The sequence below is a fragment of the Heterodontus francisci genome, chromosome 1 (assembly GCF_036365525.1).
Source record: "Heterodontus francisci isolate sHetFra1 chromosome 1, sHetFra1.hap1, whole genome shotgun sequence".
Classification (NCBI taxonomy): domain Eukaryota; kingdom Metazoa; phylum Chordata; class Chondrichthyes; order Heterodontiformes; family Heterodontidae; genus Heterodontus; species Heterodontus francisci.
Window position 1 is genome coordinate 283,165,153 of NC_090371.1, and position 14,580 is coordinate 283,179,732.

At 45.5% G+C, this 14,580-nt stretch overlaps 1 protein-coding gene across 1 annotated transcript in view; it reads left to right on the top strand.

Moving 5' to 3' along the window:
* Window positions 1-11,682, top strand: part of LOC137377185 (G-rich sequence factor 1-like) — a 28,583-nt gene extending 16,901 nt beyond the window's left edge. Inside the window, exons 7-10 of the mRNA XM_068046628.1 lie at window positions 444-556; window positions 4,632-4,767; window positions 9,716-9,799; window positions 11,360-11,682. Of these exons, the coding sequence (XP_067902729.1) occupies window positions 444-556; window positions 4,632-4,767; window positions 9,716-9,799; window positions 11,360-11,376 (350 nt within the window). The 3' untranslated portion in view covers window positions 11,377-11,682. The remainder of the gene's footprint in view (window positions 1-443; window positions 557-4,631; window positions 4,768-9,715; window positions 9,800-11,359) is intronic.
* Window positions 11,683-14,580: the final 2,898 nt, after the last annotated feature.

Below are 14,580 nucleotides of genomic sequence, written 5' to 3' on the forward strand. Positions count from 1 at the left end.
CCGGGGGAAACATCCTCCCAGCACCCGTCCTGTCAAACCCCTTTCATTCTTCTAAATTCTGGGGCTATAGGCCTAGTCTTTTCAATTTCTCCTCATAGGACTACACTCACATCCCAGGAATCATTCTAGTCAACCTTTGTTGCACTCCCTCTATGGCTTCTCTAGGTAAGGAGATCAAAACTGTGCAGAGTATTCCAGATGTGGTCCAACTAAGGCCCTATACAATTGTGGTAAGACTTCCATACTCTTATACTACAATCACTTTGTAATAAAGGTTAACATACCATTTGGCTACATACTGCCTCTACCCTCGGATATGGTGCATGTGATATGTTAAGTAGTTTGCAGTGTGGAACCAGCTACATTTTGAAAATGTTTGTCATTTCATTGTTGATGTTCAATTGGTAATTGTTTTAAACAGAATTGTGACTTCTTTTTAATAGTGCAGCTATCTACAAATGATTTGGAATCTAATCACTGTGTTCAAAGATCTGAAGTGCATAATGTACATATGAGGGGCCTCCCATTTCGTGTTAATGGACAGGATGTTGTGAAAGTAAGTGTTGGTCTTGTTCATTAAAAAAAAAAATTATAAATCTGTAACACTTACCCCATCACGCACTTCCAATCAATTAATAGCAACATATCTGCATCATGACTATGTTTATCTCTGTTTAACTTAGTAAACGGAGTGGTACAGTCCCCTACCACTCACACCATCCTTATCCTAGATAACTGCTTATATTGCATGAATGGTTCAAACAGTTTGTCATCACCACAAACGGCAACTATGAAGGCGCCGCTGAAACTGTATTACAGGCTATTTCAGGCAGTTCAAGATATTTGCACCTTGCGATTCCTGTTGTTAAGCCCCAGCCCCACAACCCGGTGGCATCTAAAACTCCCGCCACTGCTACAAGCTTTTCTTGCCAGCTGTGGATCTGGACACCTCCCAGCCCTGATTGATTGCACAGACTTTCTAAGTTTTAAAACTTAACCCTTCGTTCACCAGCCAAGCTAGGTATCTGTAGTGTCCAGCGCTGCTATAGCACAATTAACAAAAACAACATGGACATATTTATACGTCACAGAATATCAAAACGGCATAAAATGGACGGTGAAAAGCAAAGTGAACTCCCAGCCTGTGTCCCAGTCTGTTGCCTTAGGTTATGGCCAGATAATCAGTTTTTAGTGATGTTGGTTGAGGGATAAATATTGTCAAATAAAGGCCTGCTTGAGTCTGCAAATGAGACCCCACCCAAGCCCGACAGAACCCCATCCGAGTCCCAGCCCAACCCGGCCCGAGTCCTTCCATTTTTTCCGCGTCCCACCCGACCAGACCATCAGTTAACTTACCTTCCGTTTTTCACTTTGTTCCTTACCTGCACAAGCTTAAAGTAACTGTAACAAAACCACCTTTAAAGTCCAAAAAGTAAATTTAGCATTAGAGTCTCTTAGCTGAGGTGGTGATAGAGCGTGTCCGATCTGGTCCGGCCCGACCTGAGCCCGAATGCCGAACCTGGAAGTGCAACCTGACCCGACACATGTTGTCGGGCCCCGCTGGGTTCAGGTCGGGCAGCAGGCCTTTATTGTCAAGGACGCCAGGCAGAACTCCTCTGCTCTTCAAAACAATGGGATCTTTTACATCCACCTGAGAGGACAGACAGGGCCTCCATTTAATGTCTCATCTGAAAGACGGCACCTCTGATGTTCCAGCACTCCCTCAGTACTGCACTGGGAGTGTCAGTCTGGATCAGCACTCCCTCAGTACTGCACTGGGAGTGTCAGTCTGGATCAGCACTCCCTCAGTACTGCACTGGGAGTGTCAGTCTGGATCAGCACTCCCTCAGTACTGCACTGGGAGTGTCAGTCTGGATCAGCACTCCCTCAGTACTGCACTGGGAGTGTCAGTCTGGATCAGCACTCCCTCAGTACTGCACTGGGAGTGTCAGTCTGGATCAGCACTCCCTCAGTACTGCACTGGGAGTGTCAGTCTGGATCAGCACTCCCTCAGTACTGCACTGGGAGTGTCAGTCTGGATCAGCACTCCCTCAGTACTGCACTGGGAGTGTCAGTCTGGATCAGCACTCCCTCAGTACTGCACTGGGAGTGTCAGTCTGGATCAGCACTCCCTCAGTACTGCACTGGGAGTGTCAGTCTGGATCAGCACTCCCTCAGTACTGCACTGGGAGTGTCAGTCTGGATCAGCACTCCCTCAGTACTGCACTGGGAGTGTCAGTCTGGATCAGCACTCCCTCAGTACTGCACTGGGAGTGTCAGTCTGGATCAGCACTCTCTCAGTACTGCACTGGGAGTGTCAGTCTGGATCAGCACTCCCTCAGTACTGCACTGGGAGTGTCAGTCTGGATCAGCACTCCCTCAGTACTGCACTGGGAGTGTCAGTCTGGATCAGCACTCCCTCAGTACTGCACTGGGAGTGTCAGTCTGGATCAGCACTCCCTCAGTACTGCACTGGGAGTGTCAGTCTGGATCAGCACTCCCTCAGTACTGCACTGGGAGTGTCAGTCTGGATCAGCACTCCCTCAGTACTGCACTGGGAGTGTCAGTCTGGATCAGCACTCCCTCAGTACTGCACTGGGAGTGTCAGTCTGGATCAGCACTCCCTCAGTACTGCACTGGGAGTGTCAGTCTGGATCAGCACTCCCTCAGTACTGCACTGGGAGTGTCAGTCTGGATCAGCACTCCCTCAGTACTGCACTGGGAGTGTCAGTCTGGATCAGCACTCCCTCAGTACTGCACTGGGAGTGTCAGTCTGGATCAGCACTCCCTCAGTACTGCACTGGGAGTGTCAGTCTGGATCAGCACTCCCTCAGTACTGCACTGGGAGTGTCAGTCTGGATCAGCACTCCCTCAGTCCTGCACTGGGAGTGTCAGTCTGGATCAGCACTCCCTCAGTCCTGCACTGGGAGTGTCAGTCTGGATCAGCACTCCCTCAGTCCTGCACTGGGAGTGTCAGTCTGGATCAGCACTCACTCAGTAATGCACTGGGAGTGTCAGTCTGGATCAGCACTCACTCAGTAATGCACTGGGAGTGTCAGTCTGGATCAGCACTCACTCAGTAATGCACTGGGAGTGTCAGTCTGGATCAGCACTCCCTCAGTAATACACTGGGAGTGTCAGCCTGGATCAGCACTCCCCCAGTACTGCACTGGGAGTGTCAGCCTGGATCAGCACTCCCCCAGTACTGCACTGGGAGTGTCAGCCTGGATCAGCACTCCCCCAGTACTGCACTGGGAGTGTCAGCCTGGATCAGCACTCCCCCAGTACTGCACTGGGAGTGTCAGCCTGGATCAGCACTCCCCCAGTACTGCACTGGGAGTGTCAGCCTGGATCAGCACTCCCCCGGTACTGCACTGGGAGTGTCAGCCTGGATCAGCACTCCCCCGGTACTGCACTGGGAATGTCAGCCTGGATCAGCACTCCCCCGGTACTGCACTGGGTGTCAGTCTGGATCAGCACTCCCCCAGTACTGCACTGGAAGTGTCAGCCTGTACAGCACTCCCTCAGTACTGCACTGGGAGTGTCAGCCTGGATCAGCACTCCCTCAGTACTGCACTGGTAGTGTCAGCCTGGATCAGCACTCCCTCAGTACTGCACTGGGAGCGTCAGCCTGGATCAGCACTCCCCCAGTACTGCACTGGGAATGTCAGCCTGGATCAGCACTCCCCCAGTACAGCACTGGCTGTCAGTCTGGATCAGCACTCCCTCAGTAATGCACTGGGAGTGTCAGTCTGGATCAGCACTCCCCCAGTACTGCACTGGGAGTGTCTGTCTGGATCAGCACTCCCTCAGTACTGCACTGGGAGTGTCAGCCTGGATCAGCACTCCCTCAGTACTGCACTGGGAGTGTCAGCCTGGATCAGCACTCCCTCAGTACTGCACTGGGAGTGTCAGCCTGGATCAGCACTCCCTCAGTACTGCACTGGGAGTGTCAGCCTGGATCAGCACTCCCTCAGTACTGCACTGGGAGTGTCAGCCTGGATCAGCACTCCCTCAGTACTGCACTGGGAGTGTCAGCCTGGATCAGCACTCCCTCAGTACTGCACTGGGAGTGTCAGCCTGGATCAGCACTCCCTCAGTACTGCACTGGGAGTGTCAGCCTGGATCAGCACTCCCTCAGTACTGCACTGGGAGTGTCAGCCTGGATTTTGTGCTCAAGTCCCTCAAGTGGGACTTGAACCCACAGCTTTCTGACTCGGGTGAGAGTGTTACAAGGTGAGACACAGATGATTCCTAGTAAGATTTTGGAGATAATCCATTAGAGGAAAATAAATCAACTCGCTAAGTGAGGTGGTGATTCCAACATAATTTTATTTCTATATGGTCACTTTGAATAGTAATAGTGTAGAATTAATAAGGCAGTGTGTAATGCAGTGAAATAAATACAGAGGGTGAGATTGCATACACTGAGAGGCTGATGTCTTAAAGCCCCCTGCTGAAATAAGGAGCTACAGAGAGAGAGGCTGCAAGAGTGTTAATTTTATGTATATATATATATCCTTTTTTAAAATGTGCTGTAAACTGTCAGTCATCTTGTCAGTCTTGCATGGGAGGGTTACGTTAACAAGCCTCTCGGGAGATAGTACTGTGAAACTGTGTTTCTTTTCTAGTTCTTCCAGCCATTGAGACCAGTCCGGATTATTGTGGAATATGGTCCTGATGGAAAAGCCACTGGAGAAGCAGACGTACATTTTGCTACACATGAGGATGCTGTTGCTGCCATGACGAAAGATAAATCACACATGCGTAAGCACTTTACTCATTCTCTCACACCTGTAATGCAGTGCTGTGTGGTAAATCATTTTATTCGATGTGTACTAATTCATAGCAGCTCTCTTGATAACTGATATTATGTAAAATTCACAATATAGAATCATATAGCACAGAAGGAGGCTATTTGACCCATTGTGCCTGTGCTGGCTCTTTGAAAGAACTATCCAATTAGTCCTACTTCTCTGCTTTCCCCATAGCCCTGCAAAGTTTTCCAGTTCAAGTATTTATCCAGTTTCCTTTTGAAAGTTACTATTGAATCTGCTTCCACCGCCCTTTCAGACAGCGCATTCCAGATCACCACAACTCGCTGCATAAAAACTTTCTCATCTCTCCTGTGATTCTTTTGCCAATTATTTTAAATCTGTGTCCTTTGGTTACTGACCCTCCTGCTAAACAAAGAACAGCACAGGAACAGGCCATTTGGCCTTCCAAGCCTGCGCCGATCTTGATGCCTGCCTAAACTAACACCTTCTGCACTTCCGGGGCCCGTATCCCTCTATTCCCTTCCTATTCATATATTTGTCAAGATGTCTCTTAAACGTTGCTATCTTATCTGCTTCCACCACCTCCCCTGGCAGCAAGTTCCAGGCACTCACCACCCTCTGTGTAAAAAAAAAAAACCTGCCTCGCACATCCCCTCTAAACTTTGCCCCTCGCACCTTAAACCTATGTCCCCTAGTAACTGACTCTTCCACCCTGGGAAAAAGCTTCTGACTATCCACTCTGTCCATGCCGCTCATAACTTTGTAAACCTCTATCATGTCGCCCCTCCACCTCCGTCGTTCCAGTGAAAACAATCTGAGTTTTTTCAACCTCTCCTCATAGCTAATGCCCTCCAGACCAGGCAACATCCTGGTAAACCTCCTCTGTACCCTCTCCAAAGCCTCCACGTCCTTCTGGTAGTGTGGCGACCAGAATTGCACGCAATATTCTAAGTGTGGCCTAACTAAGGTTCTGTACAGCTACAACATGATTTGCCAATTTTTATACTCTATGCCCCGACCGATGAAGGCAAGCATGCCGTATGCCTTCTTGACTACCTTATCCACCTGCGTTGCCACTTTCAGTGACCTGTGGACCTGTACGCCCAGATCTCTCTGCCTGTCAATACTCCTAAGGATTCTGCCATTTACTGTATACCTCCCACCTGCATTAGACCTTCCAAAATGCATTACCTCACATTTGTCCGGATTAAACTCCATCTGCCATTTCTCTGCCCAAGTCTCCAACCGATCTGTATCCTCTGACAATCCTCGTCATTATCCGCAACTCCACCAACCTTTGTGTCGTCCGCAAACTTACTAATCAGACCAGCTACATTTTCCTCCAAATCATTTATATATACTACAAACAGCAAAGGTCCCAGCACTGATCCGTGCGGAACACCACTAGTCACATCCCTCCATTCAGAAAAACACCCATCCACTGTTACCCTCTGTCTTCTATGACTGAGCCAGTTCTGTATCCATTTTGCCAGCTCACCTCTGATCCCGTGTGACTTCACCTTTTCCACTGGTCTGCCATGAGGGACCTTGTCAAAGGCTTTACTAAAGTCCATATAGATAACATCCACCGCCCTTCCCTCATCAATCATCTTCGGCACTTCCTCAAAAAAACTTGAATCAAATTAGTAAGACTCGACCTCCCCTTCACAAAACCATGCTGTCTCTCGCTAATAAGTTCGTTTGTTTCCAAATGGGAGTAAATCCTGTCCCGAAGGATCCTCTCTAATAGTTTCCCTACCACTGACGTAAGGCTCACCGGCCTATAATTTCCTGGATTATCCTTACCACCCTTCTTAAACAAAGGAACAACATTGGCTATTCTCCAGTCCTCTGGGACCTCACCTGTAGCCAATGAGGATGCAAAGATTTCTGTCAAGGCCCCAGCAATTTCTTCCCTTGCCTCCCTCAGTATTCTAGGGTAGATCCCATCAGGCCCTGGGGACTTATCTACCTTAATGCTTTGCAAGACACCCAACACCACCTCCTTTTTGATAATGAGATGACTGAGACTATCTGCACTCCCTTCCCAAGGCTCATCATCCACCAAGTCCTTCTCCTTGGTGAATACGTTTGCCAGTTGAAACAATCCCATATAAAACACCTCGATTATTATATACTATTATCCCATACAAAATTGACAGGCAGGAATAGATGAGCTGGTCCATCAAGCCTATTCCACACCTCATGATGGCCAGAGCATCGTGCCAGACACATTCCCCACTCCCCGCAGTCGTATAATCTCCTGGGAAAGGACAAAGACAGAAAAACCCCAGAACCAATAATAAGGGAAAACAATTTGGGAAAATTCCTGCTCGACCCCCCTCAAGCGGTCAAAACCATTCCAGGAGATCACATGTAGTTTCCCGCCTTGCAGTAATTGATTACCCTCTTGACCTGGCAGCTGTACTGTATATTTCTTTCCATTGCAGAACCAGAAATCGATGCAACACCATATCACATGATTCCAAAGAGCATCTTGTCCAATAAGCTACTTTTGAAGTCAAGTTAGTTATATAAGAACATAAGAAATAGGAGCAGGAGTAAACCATGCTGCCCTTTGAGCCTGCTCTGCCATTCAATAAGATCATGGCTGATCATCTACCTCAACTCCACTTTCCTGTCATATACCCATATCCCTTGACTCCCCTCGTATCAAAAAGTCTGTTGATCTCTGTCTTGACTATGCACAATGACTGAGCATCCATAACCCTCTGGGGTAGAGAATTCCAATGATTCAAAGCCTTTGAATGAAGACATTTCTCCTCATCTTGGTCCTAAATGGTCGACCCCTTATCCTGAGACTATGACCCCTAGTTCTAGCCTCTCCAGCCAGAGGAAACGGTCTCCCAGCCTCTACTCTGTCAATCCCTCTAAGAGTTTTATACATTTCAACGCGATCACTTTTCATTCTCCTAAAGTCTAGAGAATATAGGGCCAGTCTACTCCATCTCTCCTCATAGGACAACCCTCTCATCCCAGGAATCAATATGTGTACAGCAAGGGTCCACAAACTTCAGTTGAGATGGGCAGCCAGTTCATTGGTTTTTAGTGGTGGTTGATTGTGTATGTGGGTGTGCGCTCACTAGGACATTGGGAGAACATGCTCCTCTTCTGCAGTCTGATCTTTTACGTAAGACGGCACCTCCCAACAGTGCAGCACTCCCTCTGTACTGCACTGAGGTGTGCACTTAGATTAGTCCTTGCAGTGGTTGCTTTTGAGCCCACTGTTTGAGATCTCTGAGTTGACATGCCCCCAATGAGCCAAGCTGACATCTGTGTCATTTAGCACATGTTCCCTACTTCATAGAAATGCCTGGCCATCAGTGGTGAGCTCCTTCAAATGGGTTCACGATGGGATTTAGGCAGCAGACTTGGGGGCCTCCTGTAGTGGGAATTAACCTGATAGTGAGAAGAGGCCATTCTGCCTGTTGTGCCTGTGCCAGCTCTTTGAAAGAGCTGTCCAATTTATCCCACACCCCCAGCTTTTCCCCGTACCACTGAAAATTAGTCTATGCTGTCGATGAGTATTTAATGGAGTTATGCTTGCAGTAGATAAACAGCCAGTGATAGTGTTTCCCCAGCCTCGCCACCCTCCCATCTAAGAAAAATACTACTATCTTTCAAAGTTTACAAAGTCTTTACAGCACAGAAACAGGCCATTGGCCCACTGGCCTTAATGCTCCACATGAGCCTCCTCCCACTCCTCTTCATCTCACCCAATCAGCAGTCCTGCTATTCCTTTCTCCCTGAGGTAGTTATTCAGATTCCCCTCAAATACATCTATACCATTCGTTTCAGCCAGTCCCTGTGGTAGTGAGTTCCACATTCTCTGGGTAAAGAAGCTTCTCCTGAATTCTGCACTGGATTTATTGGTGACTGTCATATATTAATGGCCCCTAGTTCCTGGACTCGACTGAGAACTGACCTAGTTTTCTCACAGAAGAGTGGTGAATAGCACTGGGACTTGTGCCTCGATAATTGGTGCTATTGGGTGACCAAGCTTCTAACTTTCTAACAGAGTGTGACTAAAGCACGTTACTATTAATACAGATTTCACTCTCTCCTTTGAGCCTCATTTTACTATAGAATTTTATCTCTGGTTCCTCTCAAACTTCTTTTCTCAAAATGCTTTTCTTTTTACATTGTGAATATTTTTTAAGTATGTTTTAAAAAAAAAGTCACTTAGATTCTTGTAACATAGTTCAAGTTCTTTTATTTTTGTGATATATGAATGGTTCTGCATGCAATACGGCAGCTCAGCCATTTGCTTGAAATTGAAGCCATGATCTCTTGGATAACCCAACGAAGAACAGTGAATGGTGCCTTTGGTTCTTTAGCACCTAGCTTGCAAATAAAAGGCAAAATTCTGAATATATGAAGAGGAGTCGGCCATTCAGCTCCTCAAGACTGGCATTCAGCGGGATCATGGCTGATCCGTATCCTAGCTGCTTCCACCTGCCTTGGCTCCATATCTTTTTACACCCTTGGCTAGCAAAAATCTAACTATCTCAGATTTAAAATGATTAATTGCGCTAGCATCTACTGTTTTTCGTGGGAGAGAGTTCCACACTTCTGCCACAGTTTGGCATGAAGAAGTGTTTCCTAACTTCTCTCCTGAATGGCCTGGCTTTGATTATGTCCCTTGTTCCCTGAAAAGTTTTGATATGGAAAGTAGAGAAAACCCTAAATATTTCCTATGTTTTATAAATTTTGTGCAGTGGTAACTGAAAACAAGTTTTGATTTTTTTCCCGCTAATTTTTTGGGGCAGAGATGAGTGTTTAAGCTTTTTAATCAGTTGCGGTGAAATTTGCGCATGATTTGCATACTCGGGAGAGTCAGACACAGATCAGACACAAAGCTTTCAGCCACAGTGCTCGATGCCATAGCTGTTAACTTCTGATTCTCTTTGCTGCAGAACATCGCTACATAGAACTTTACCTGAATTCATCGTGCTCTCGGATTAGCACCGGACATAACGACCAGGGAAATCAAGTAAAGGGTAAGGGCTTCAGCTATCTTACTTAGCTATCAAACCACGAGTACGTAAAGAAATTGCAGAGGCCTATCACTGAGCTAATTTCCGTGAAGTTCAGATAAATACTGCAACGTAGCATAGGGTCTGATCTTTATTTGCAAGAATGTTTTTTGCTGTTAATTTTGATTAGTTTTTGTTAGGAGGCTGGTGTGGAGCAACGTTGCCTCTAAGCTGTGCAAGTGCGTGGCCGTGCAGCAATCGGGAATGCATCATGAAGGGGGCAAACAGGCTACACACAAGCCGCGGTCTCTTTTAAGATATGCACATGCGTGGTCACGTGGCAATCTTAAAGGGACCACACAGTGCAAGAAACGGGCTACACACAGCAAAGGGAAATTAGAGGGAACACTGGTGTGGAACATAAACACAGGGATGGATCTGTTGGGCCAAATGGCCTGTTTCTGTGCTGTAAATACTATGGAATTGTGTAACAGAAAGACTGAATATACAGAAATTTTATTCAAAGTCTGGGGCAGCAAGATTGGAAAATTCAGTTTTCTTGTTTCATGTATTTTTTCATGTGAGATGATACATTTTGGCAGAAGGGATAGAGTGAGGCAGTATAGACTTAATAGCACAGTTCTAAAGAGTGTGCCAGAACAGAGGGACCTAGGGGTGCATGTGCATTGATCTTTAAAGGTGGCCGGACATATTGAGAGAGAGATTAGTGAAGCATATGGCATCTTGGGTTTCATAAATAGAGGTATTGAGCACAAAAGCACGGAGGTTATGCTGAACCTTTACGAAGCTCTGGTTAGGCTCCAGCTAGAGGATTGCATCCAGTTCTGGTCACCACATTTTAGGAAAGATGTCAAGGTCCTTGAGAGGTGCAGAGATTCACCAGAATGTTTTCAGGAATGGAGGATTCTAGCTATAAAATTAGGTTGGAAAAGCTGGGGTTGTTCTCTTTGGAGCAATGGAGATTGAGGGGAGATTTGATAGAGGTGTGCAAGATTAAGGGAGGCTTAGATAAGGTATACAAGGAAAAACTGTTCCCGTTAACTGATGGTGCAAGGATTAGGGGACACAGATTGAAGGTTTTGGGCAAGATATGCAGGGGGAATATGAGGAAGAACTTTATTATGCAGCAAGTGGTCATGACCTGGAACTCACTGCCCACAAGGGTGGTGGAAGCAGAGACAATCAATGATTTCAAAAGGAAATTGGACGGGCGCTCAAAGGAAAGAAACTTGCAGGGCTACCCTGATCGAGCAGGGGAGTGGGACTGACTGAATTGCTCCGCAGGGAACCGTAATGGACTTGATGGGCCGAATGGCCACCTGCTGTGCCGTAAATGACTTTCTGATGCCTTGTGCATAAAATCAGAAGTCTGTGTGAGATCAAAGAGGTTACTAAACTACCGCTGTCTGCCTTTCGGGCAGCATCGCAGGTTCAACCGTCATGTAATTTTGTAGTAGTTAAGCTGGGTCAGAAACACCTACCTTGAATCTTGACTTCAAATCATTATATACCAAAACCTCTGTGTTAAATAATTAATTAATTTGCCAATTCTTTTTGTTCCAGGTTCTGAAGAAAGTTAAATAGTCGTTGTTTTCAGATGGCACTTGCCTTAGAAACACAACTTTCTGATTAAGCAAATTACCCAAACACTAGGCAAACTAATAAGTGAAAGTCGCATAAGAGCTCACTGCTGCATCAAAACCTGACAGCAATTGCGATGGACCCACAGACAGGTGTATTGCATTGATATCATTACCACTGATGAAGGGAGATTCGAGGTCCTTTTTTTTGCTACCCTAATGTAGCCTGTATTCTGAATTATGCGTCTTGTAACACGTTTTAATGTTACATTACCTGGTCAAAAATAAATGCAGGTATTTTAACAAGTTTACGTGCTTAACATCTTGAATGCGTGACTGAATTGTGATTGGCAGCAATGCAAAATAATTTGGATGAAATTGTTAACTGCTATATCCATATTATTGTGAACTAACTTTTTAATGTATTGAAATATTAGTTGGACAGACTCGAGGGCTTATTCTGGCCTTAATCTCCTCATTTGGTTAGAAAAGGAAAAATGAATTAGATGTGATTACGTGAAATATCTATCATTTTTTTCATAACTGCAAGACGCAGTGCAGTGACTGAAAAAAATATCCCAGTAGTGATTGTTTAATCTTTCAAAATCAACTGACCACGAATTGTAAACTCAATAAAAAATTGTTTGCATTTAAAGAAATACAAAATGGAAATGTTCCAAGTTGGTCCTCTGAGTATGATTTTAAAGTGGTTTTCTCAGTAGACATAAGTGTTCAAACTGGGAGAGCCATCATTATTGGCCCTAGTACCTGACTGTGCCTTGTGATGCACGCATGTCACTGCACACTAAGCCACAGCTCCCAACAGGTAGGTCAGCCACCTCGGAAAAGAAAGACTTGCATTTATATAGCACCTTTCACAATCACTGGACATTCCAAAGCACTTTACAGCCAGTGAAGTACCTTTCAAGTGCAGTCACTGTTATAGGAAACACAGCAGTCAATTTGCACCCAGCAAGCTGCAATGTGAGAATGACCACATGATCTGTTTTTGTGATAAATATTGGTCTGGGAACCAGGGATAACCCCCCTGCTCTTTGAAAGACTACCATTGAATTTTTTTACATTCACCTGTGAGGGCAGACGGAGCCTCAGTTTAATGTCTCATGGGAAAGACTGCACCTTCAACAGTGCAGCACTCCCTTAGTACTGCACTGGGATTGTCAGCCTGGCTTTTTGTGTTCAAGACCCTGGGGTGGGACTCAAACCTACAACCTTCTCACTCGGAGGTGAGTACTACTCGCTGAGCTCCAGCTGATTTGGAGACCCAACAGTTATATGAATGATAGATTCTATTCTACAGACAGATCTGGGAGCACTAGGTTTAAGAACAAAAGGAAAATCAAGGATATCCCATTCATTCCTTGGAAGCTGATTGCTCCCCAATTCTCCCATTGTGGTATCTAACTGTATTTTGAGGATCCCTTATGTTTTTTTGTAACCAGCTAAGAACATGAAATACTGTCACTCGTTGCCCCTTACTGCCAGAACCCTCCGAGATCCTGCCCAGTTATAATGGACTGGGTGATACTTTGTACCAATTGTAAAATTGAAATTGTGCCATAAACTCCCTTAGTTATCTTGTTTTTATTTACTCTGGTTATCTAGAGCACATTACATTGAATTTACAGCACAAACAAGCTGTTTGGCCCAACTAGTCTCCGCCCTATGCTGTGATGCACATGAGTGTCCTCCCATCCCTCTTCCTCTCATCCTATCAGCATATCCTTCCTTTCCACCTTGCGTGTATCTAGCTGCCACTTAAATATCTATGCTATTCACTTCAGCCACTCCCTATGGTAGTGAGATCCACATTCTCATCACTCTGCGTAATGAAGTTTCTCCTTGCAAGTTATGCCTGGGAGATTTAAATCCTTTTTGCACCTCTTGCTTTACTTTAAAAATATAATTTTAAAATTTAACACTTCAATCAGTTTAAGACTGGCAATGACTCTCGACTCTTGTAATAAGACCATGAATTGTGCATTGTTATGAAATGTGTAACTGAACATTGAATTGGGTAAACATAGAAAATAGGAGCAGAAGGCCTTTCGAGCCTGCTCCACCATTCATTGTGATCATGGCTGATCATCCAACCCAGTAACCTGTTCCCGTTTGCACCCCATGCCTTTTGATCCCTTTAGACCCAAAAGCTATATCTAACTCCTTGAAAACATATAATATTTTGGCCTCAACTGCTTTCTGTGGTAGTGAATTCCACAGGCTCACCACTCTCTGGGTGAAGAAATTTCTCCTCATCTCAGTCCTGAAAAGTTTATCCTGTATCCTTAGACTATGACCCCTGGTTCTGGACTCCCCCACCATCGGGAACATCCTTCCTGCATCTACCCTGTTAAGTCCTGTTAGAATTTTATAGGTTTCTATGAGATCGCCCTCACTCTTCTGAACTCCAGCAAATATAATCCTAACCGACTCAATCTCTCCTCATATGTCAGTCCCGCCATCCCAGGAATCAGTCTGGTAAACCTTTCTGCACTCTCTCCATTGCAAGAACATCCTTCCTCAGATAGACCAAAACTGCACACACTATTCCAGGTGTGGCCTCACCAAGGCCCTGTATAATTGCAGCAAGACATCCCTGCTTCTGTACTCGAATCCTCTCGCTATGAAGGCCAACATACTATTTGCCTTTTTTACCGCCTGTTGCACCTGCATGCTTACCTTCTTCGACTGGTGTATGAGAACACCGAGGTCTTGCTGCATAGTCCCCTGTTTTTAGCTGTACAGATAATCTGCCTTCCTGTTTTTGCTACCAAAGTGGATAACCTCACATTTATCCACATTATACTACATCTGCCATGCATTAGCCCACTCACTCAACTTGTCCAAATCACCCTGAAGCCTCTCTGCATCCTCCTCACAACTCACCCTCCCACCCAGTTTTGTGTCATCTGCAACTTTGGAGATATTACATTTAGTTCCTCATCTAAATCATTAATATATATTGTGAATAGCTGGGGTCCTAGCACCGATCACTGTGGTACCCCACTAGTCACTGTCTGTCATTTGGAAAAAGACCCATTTATCCCTACTCTGTTTCCTGACTGCCAATCAATTTTCTATTCATCGCAATACACTACACCAAAGTGCATGTGTTTAATTTTATATGCTAATCTCTTATGTGGGACTTTGTCGAAAGCCTTCTGAAAGTCCAAATAAACCACA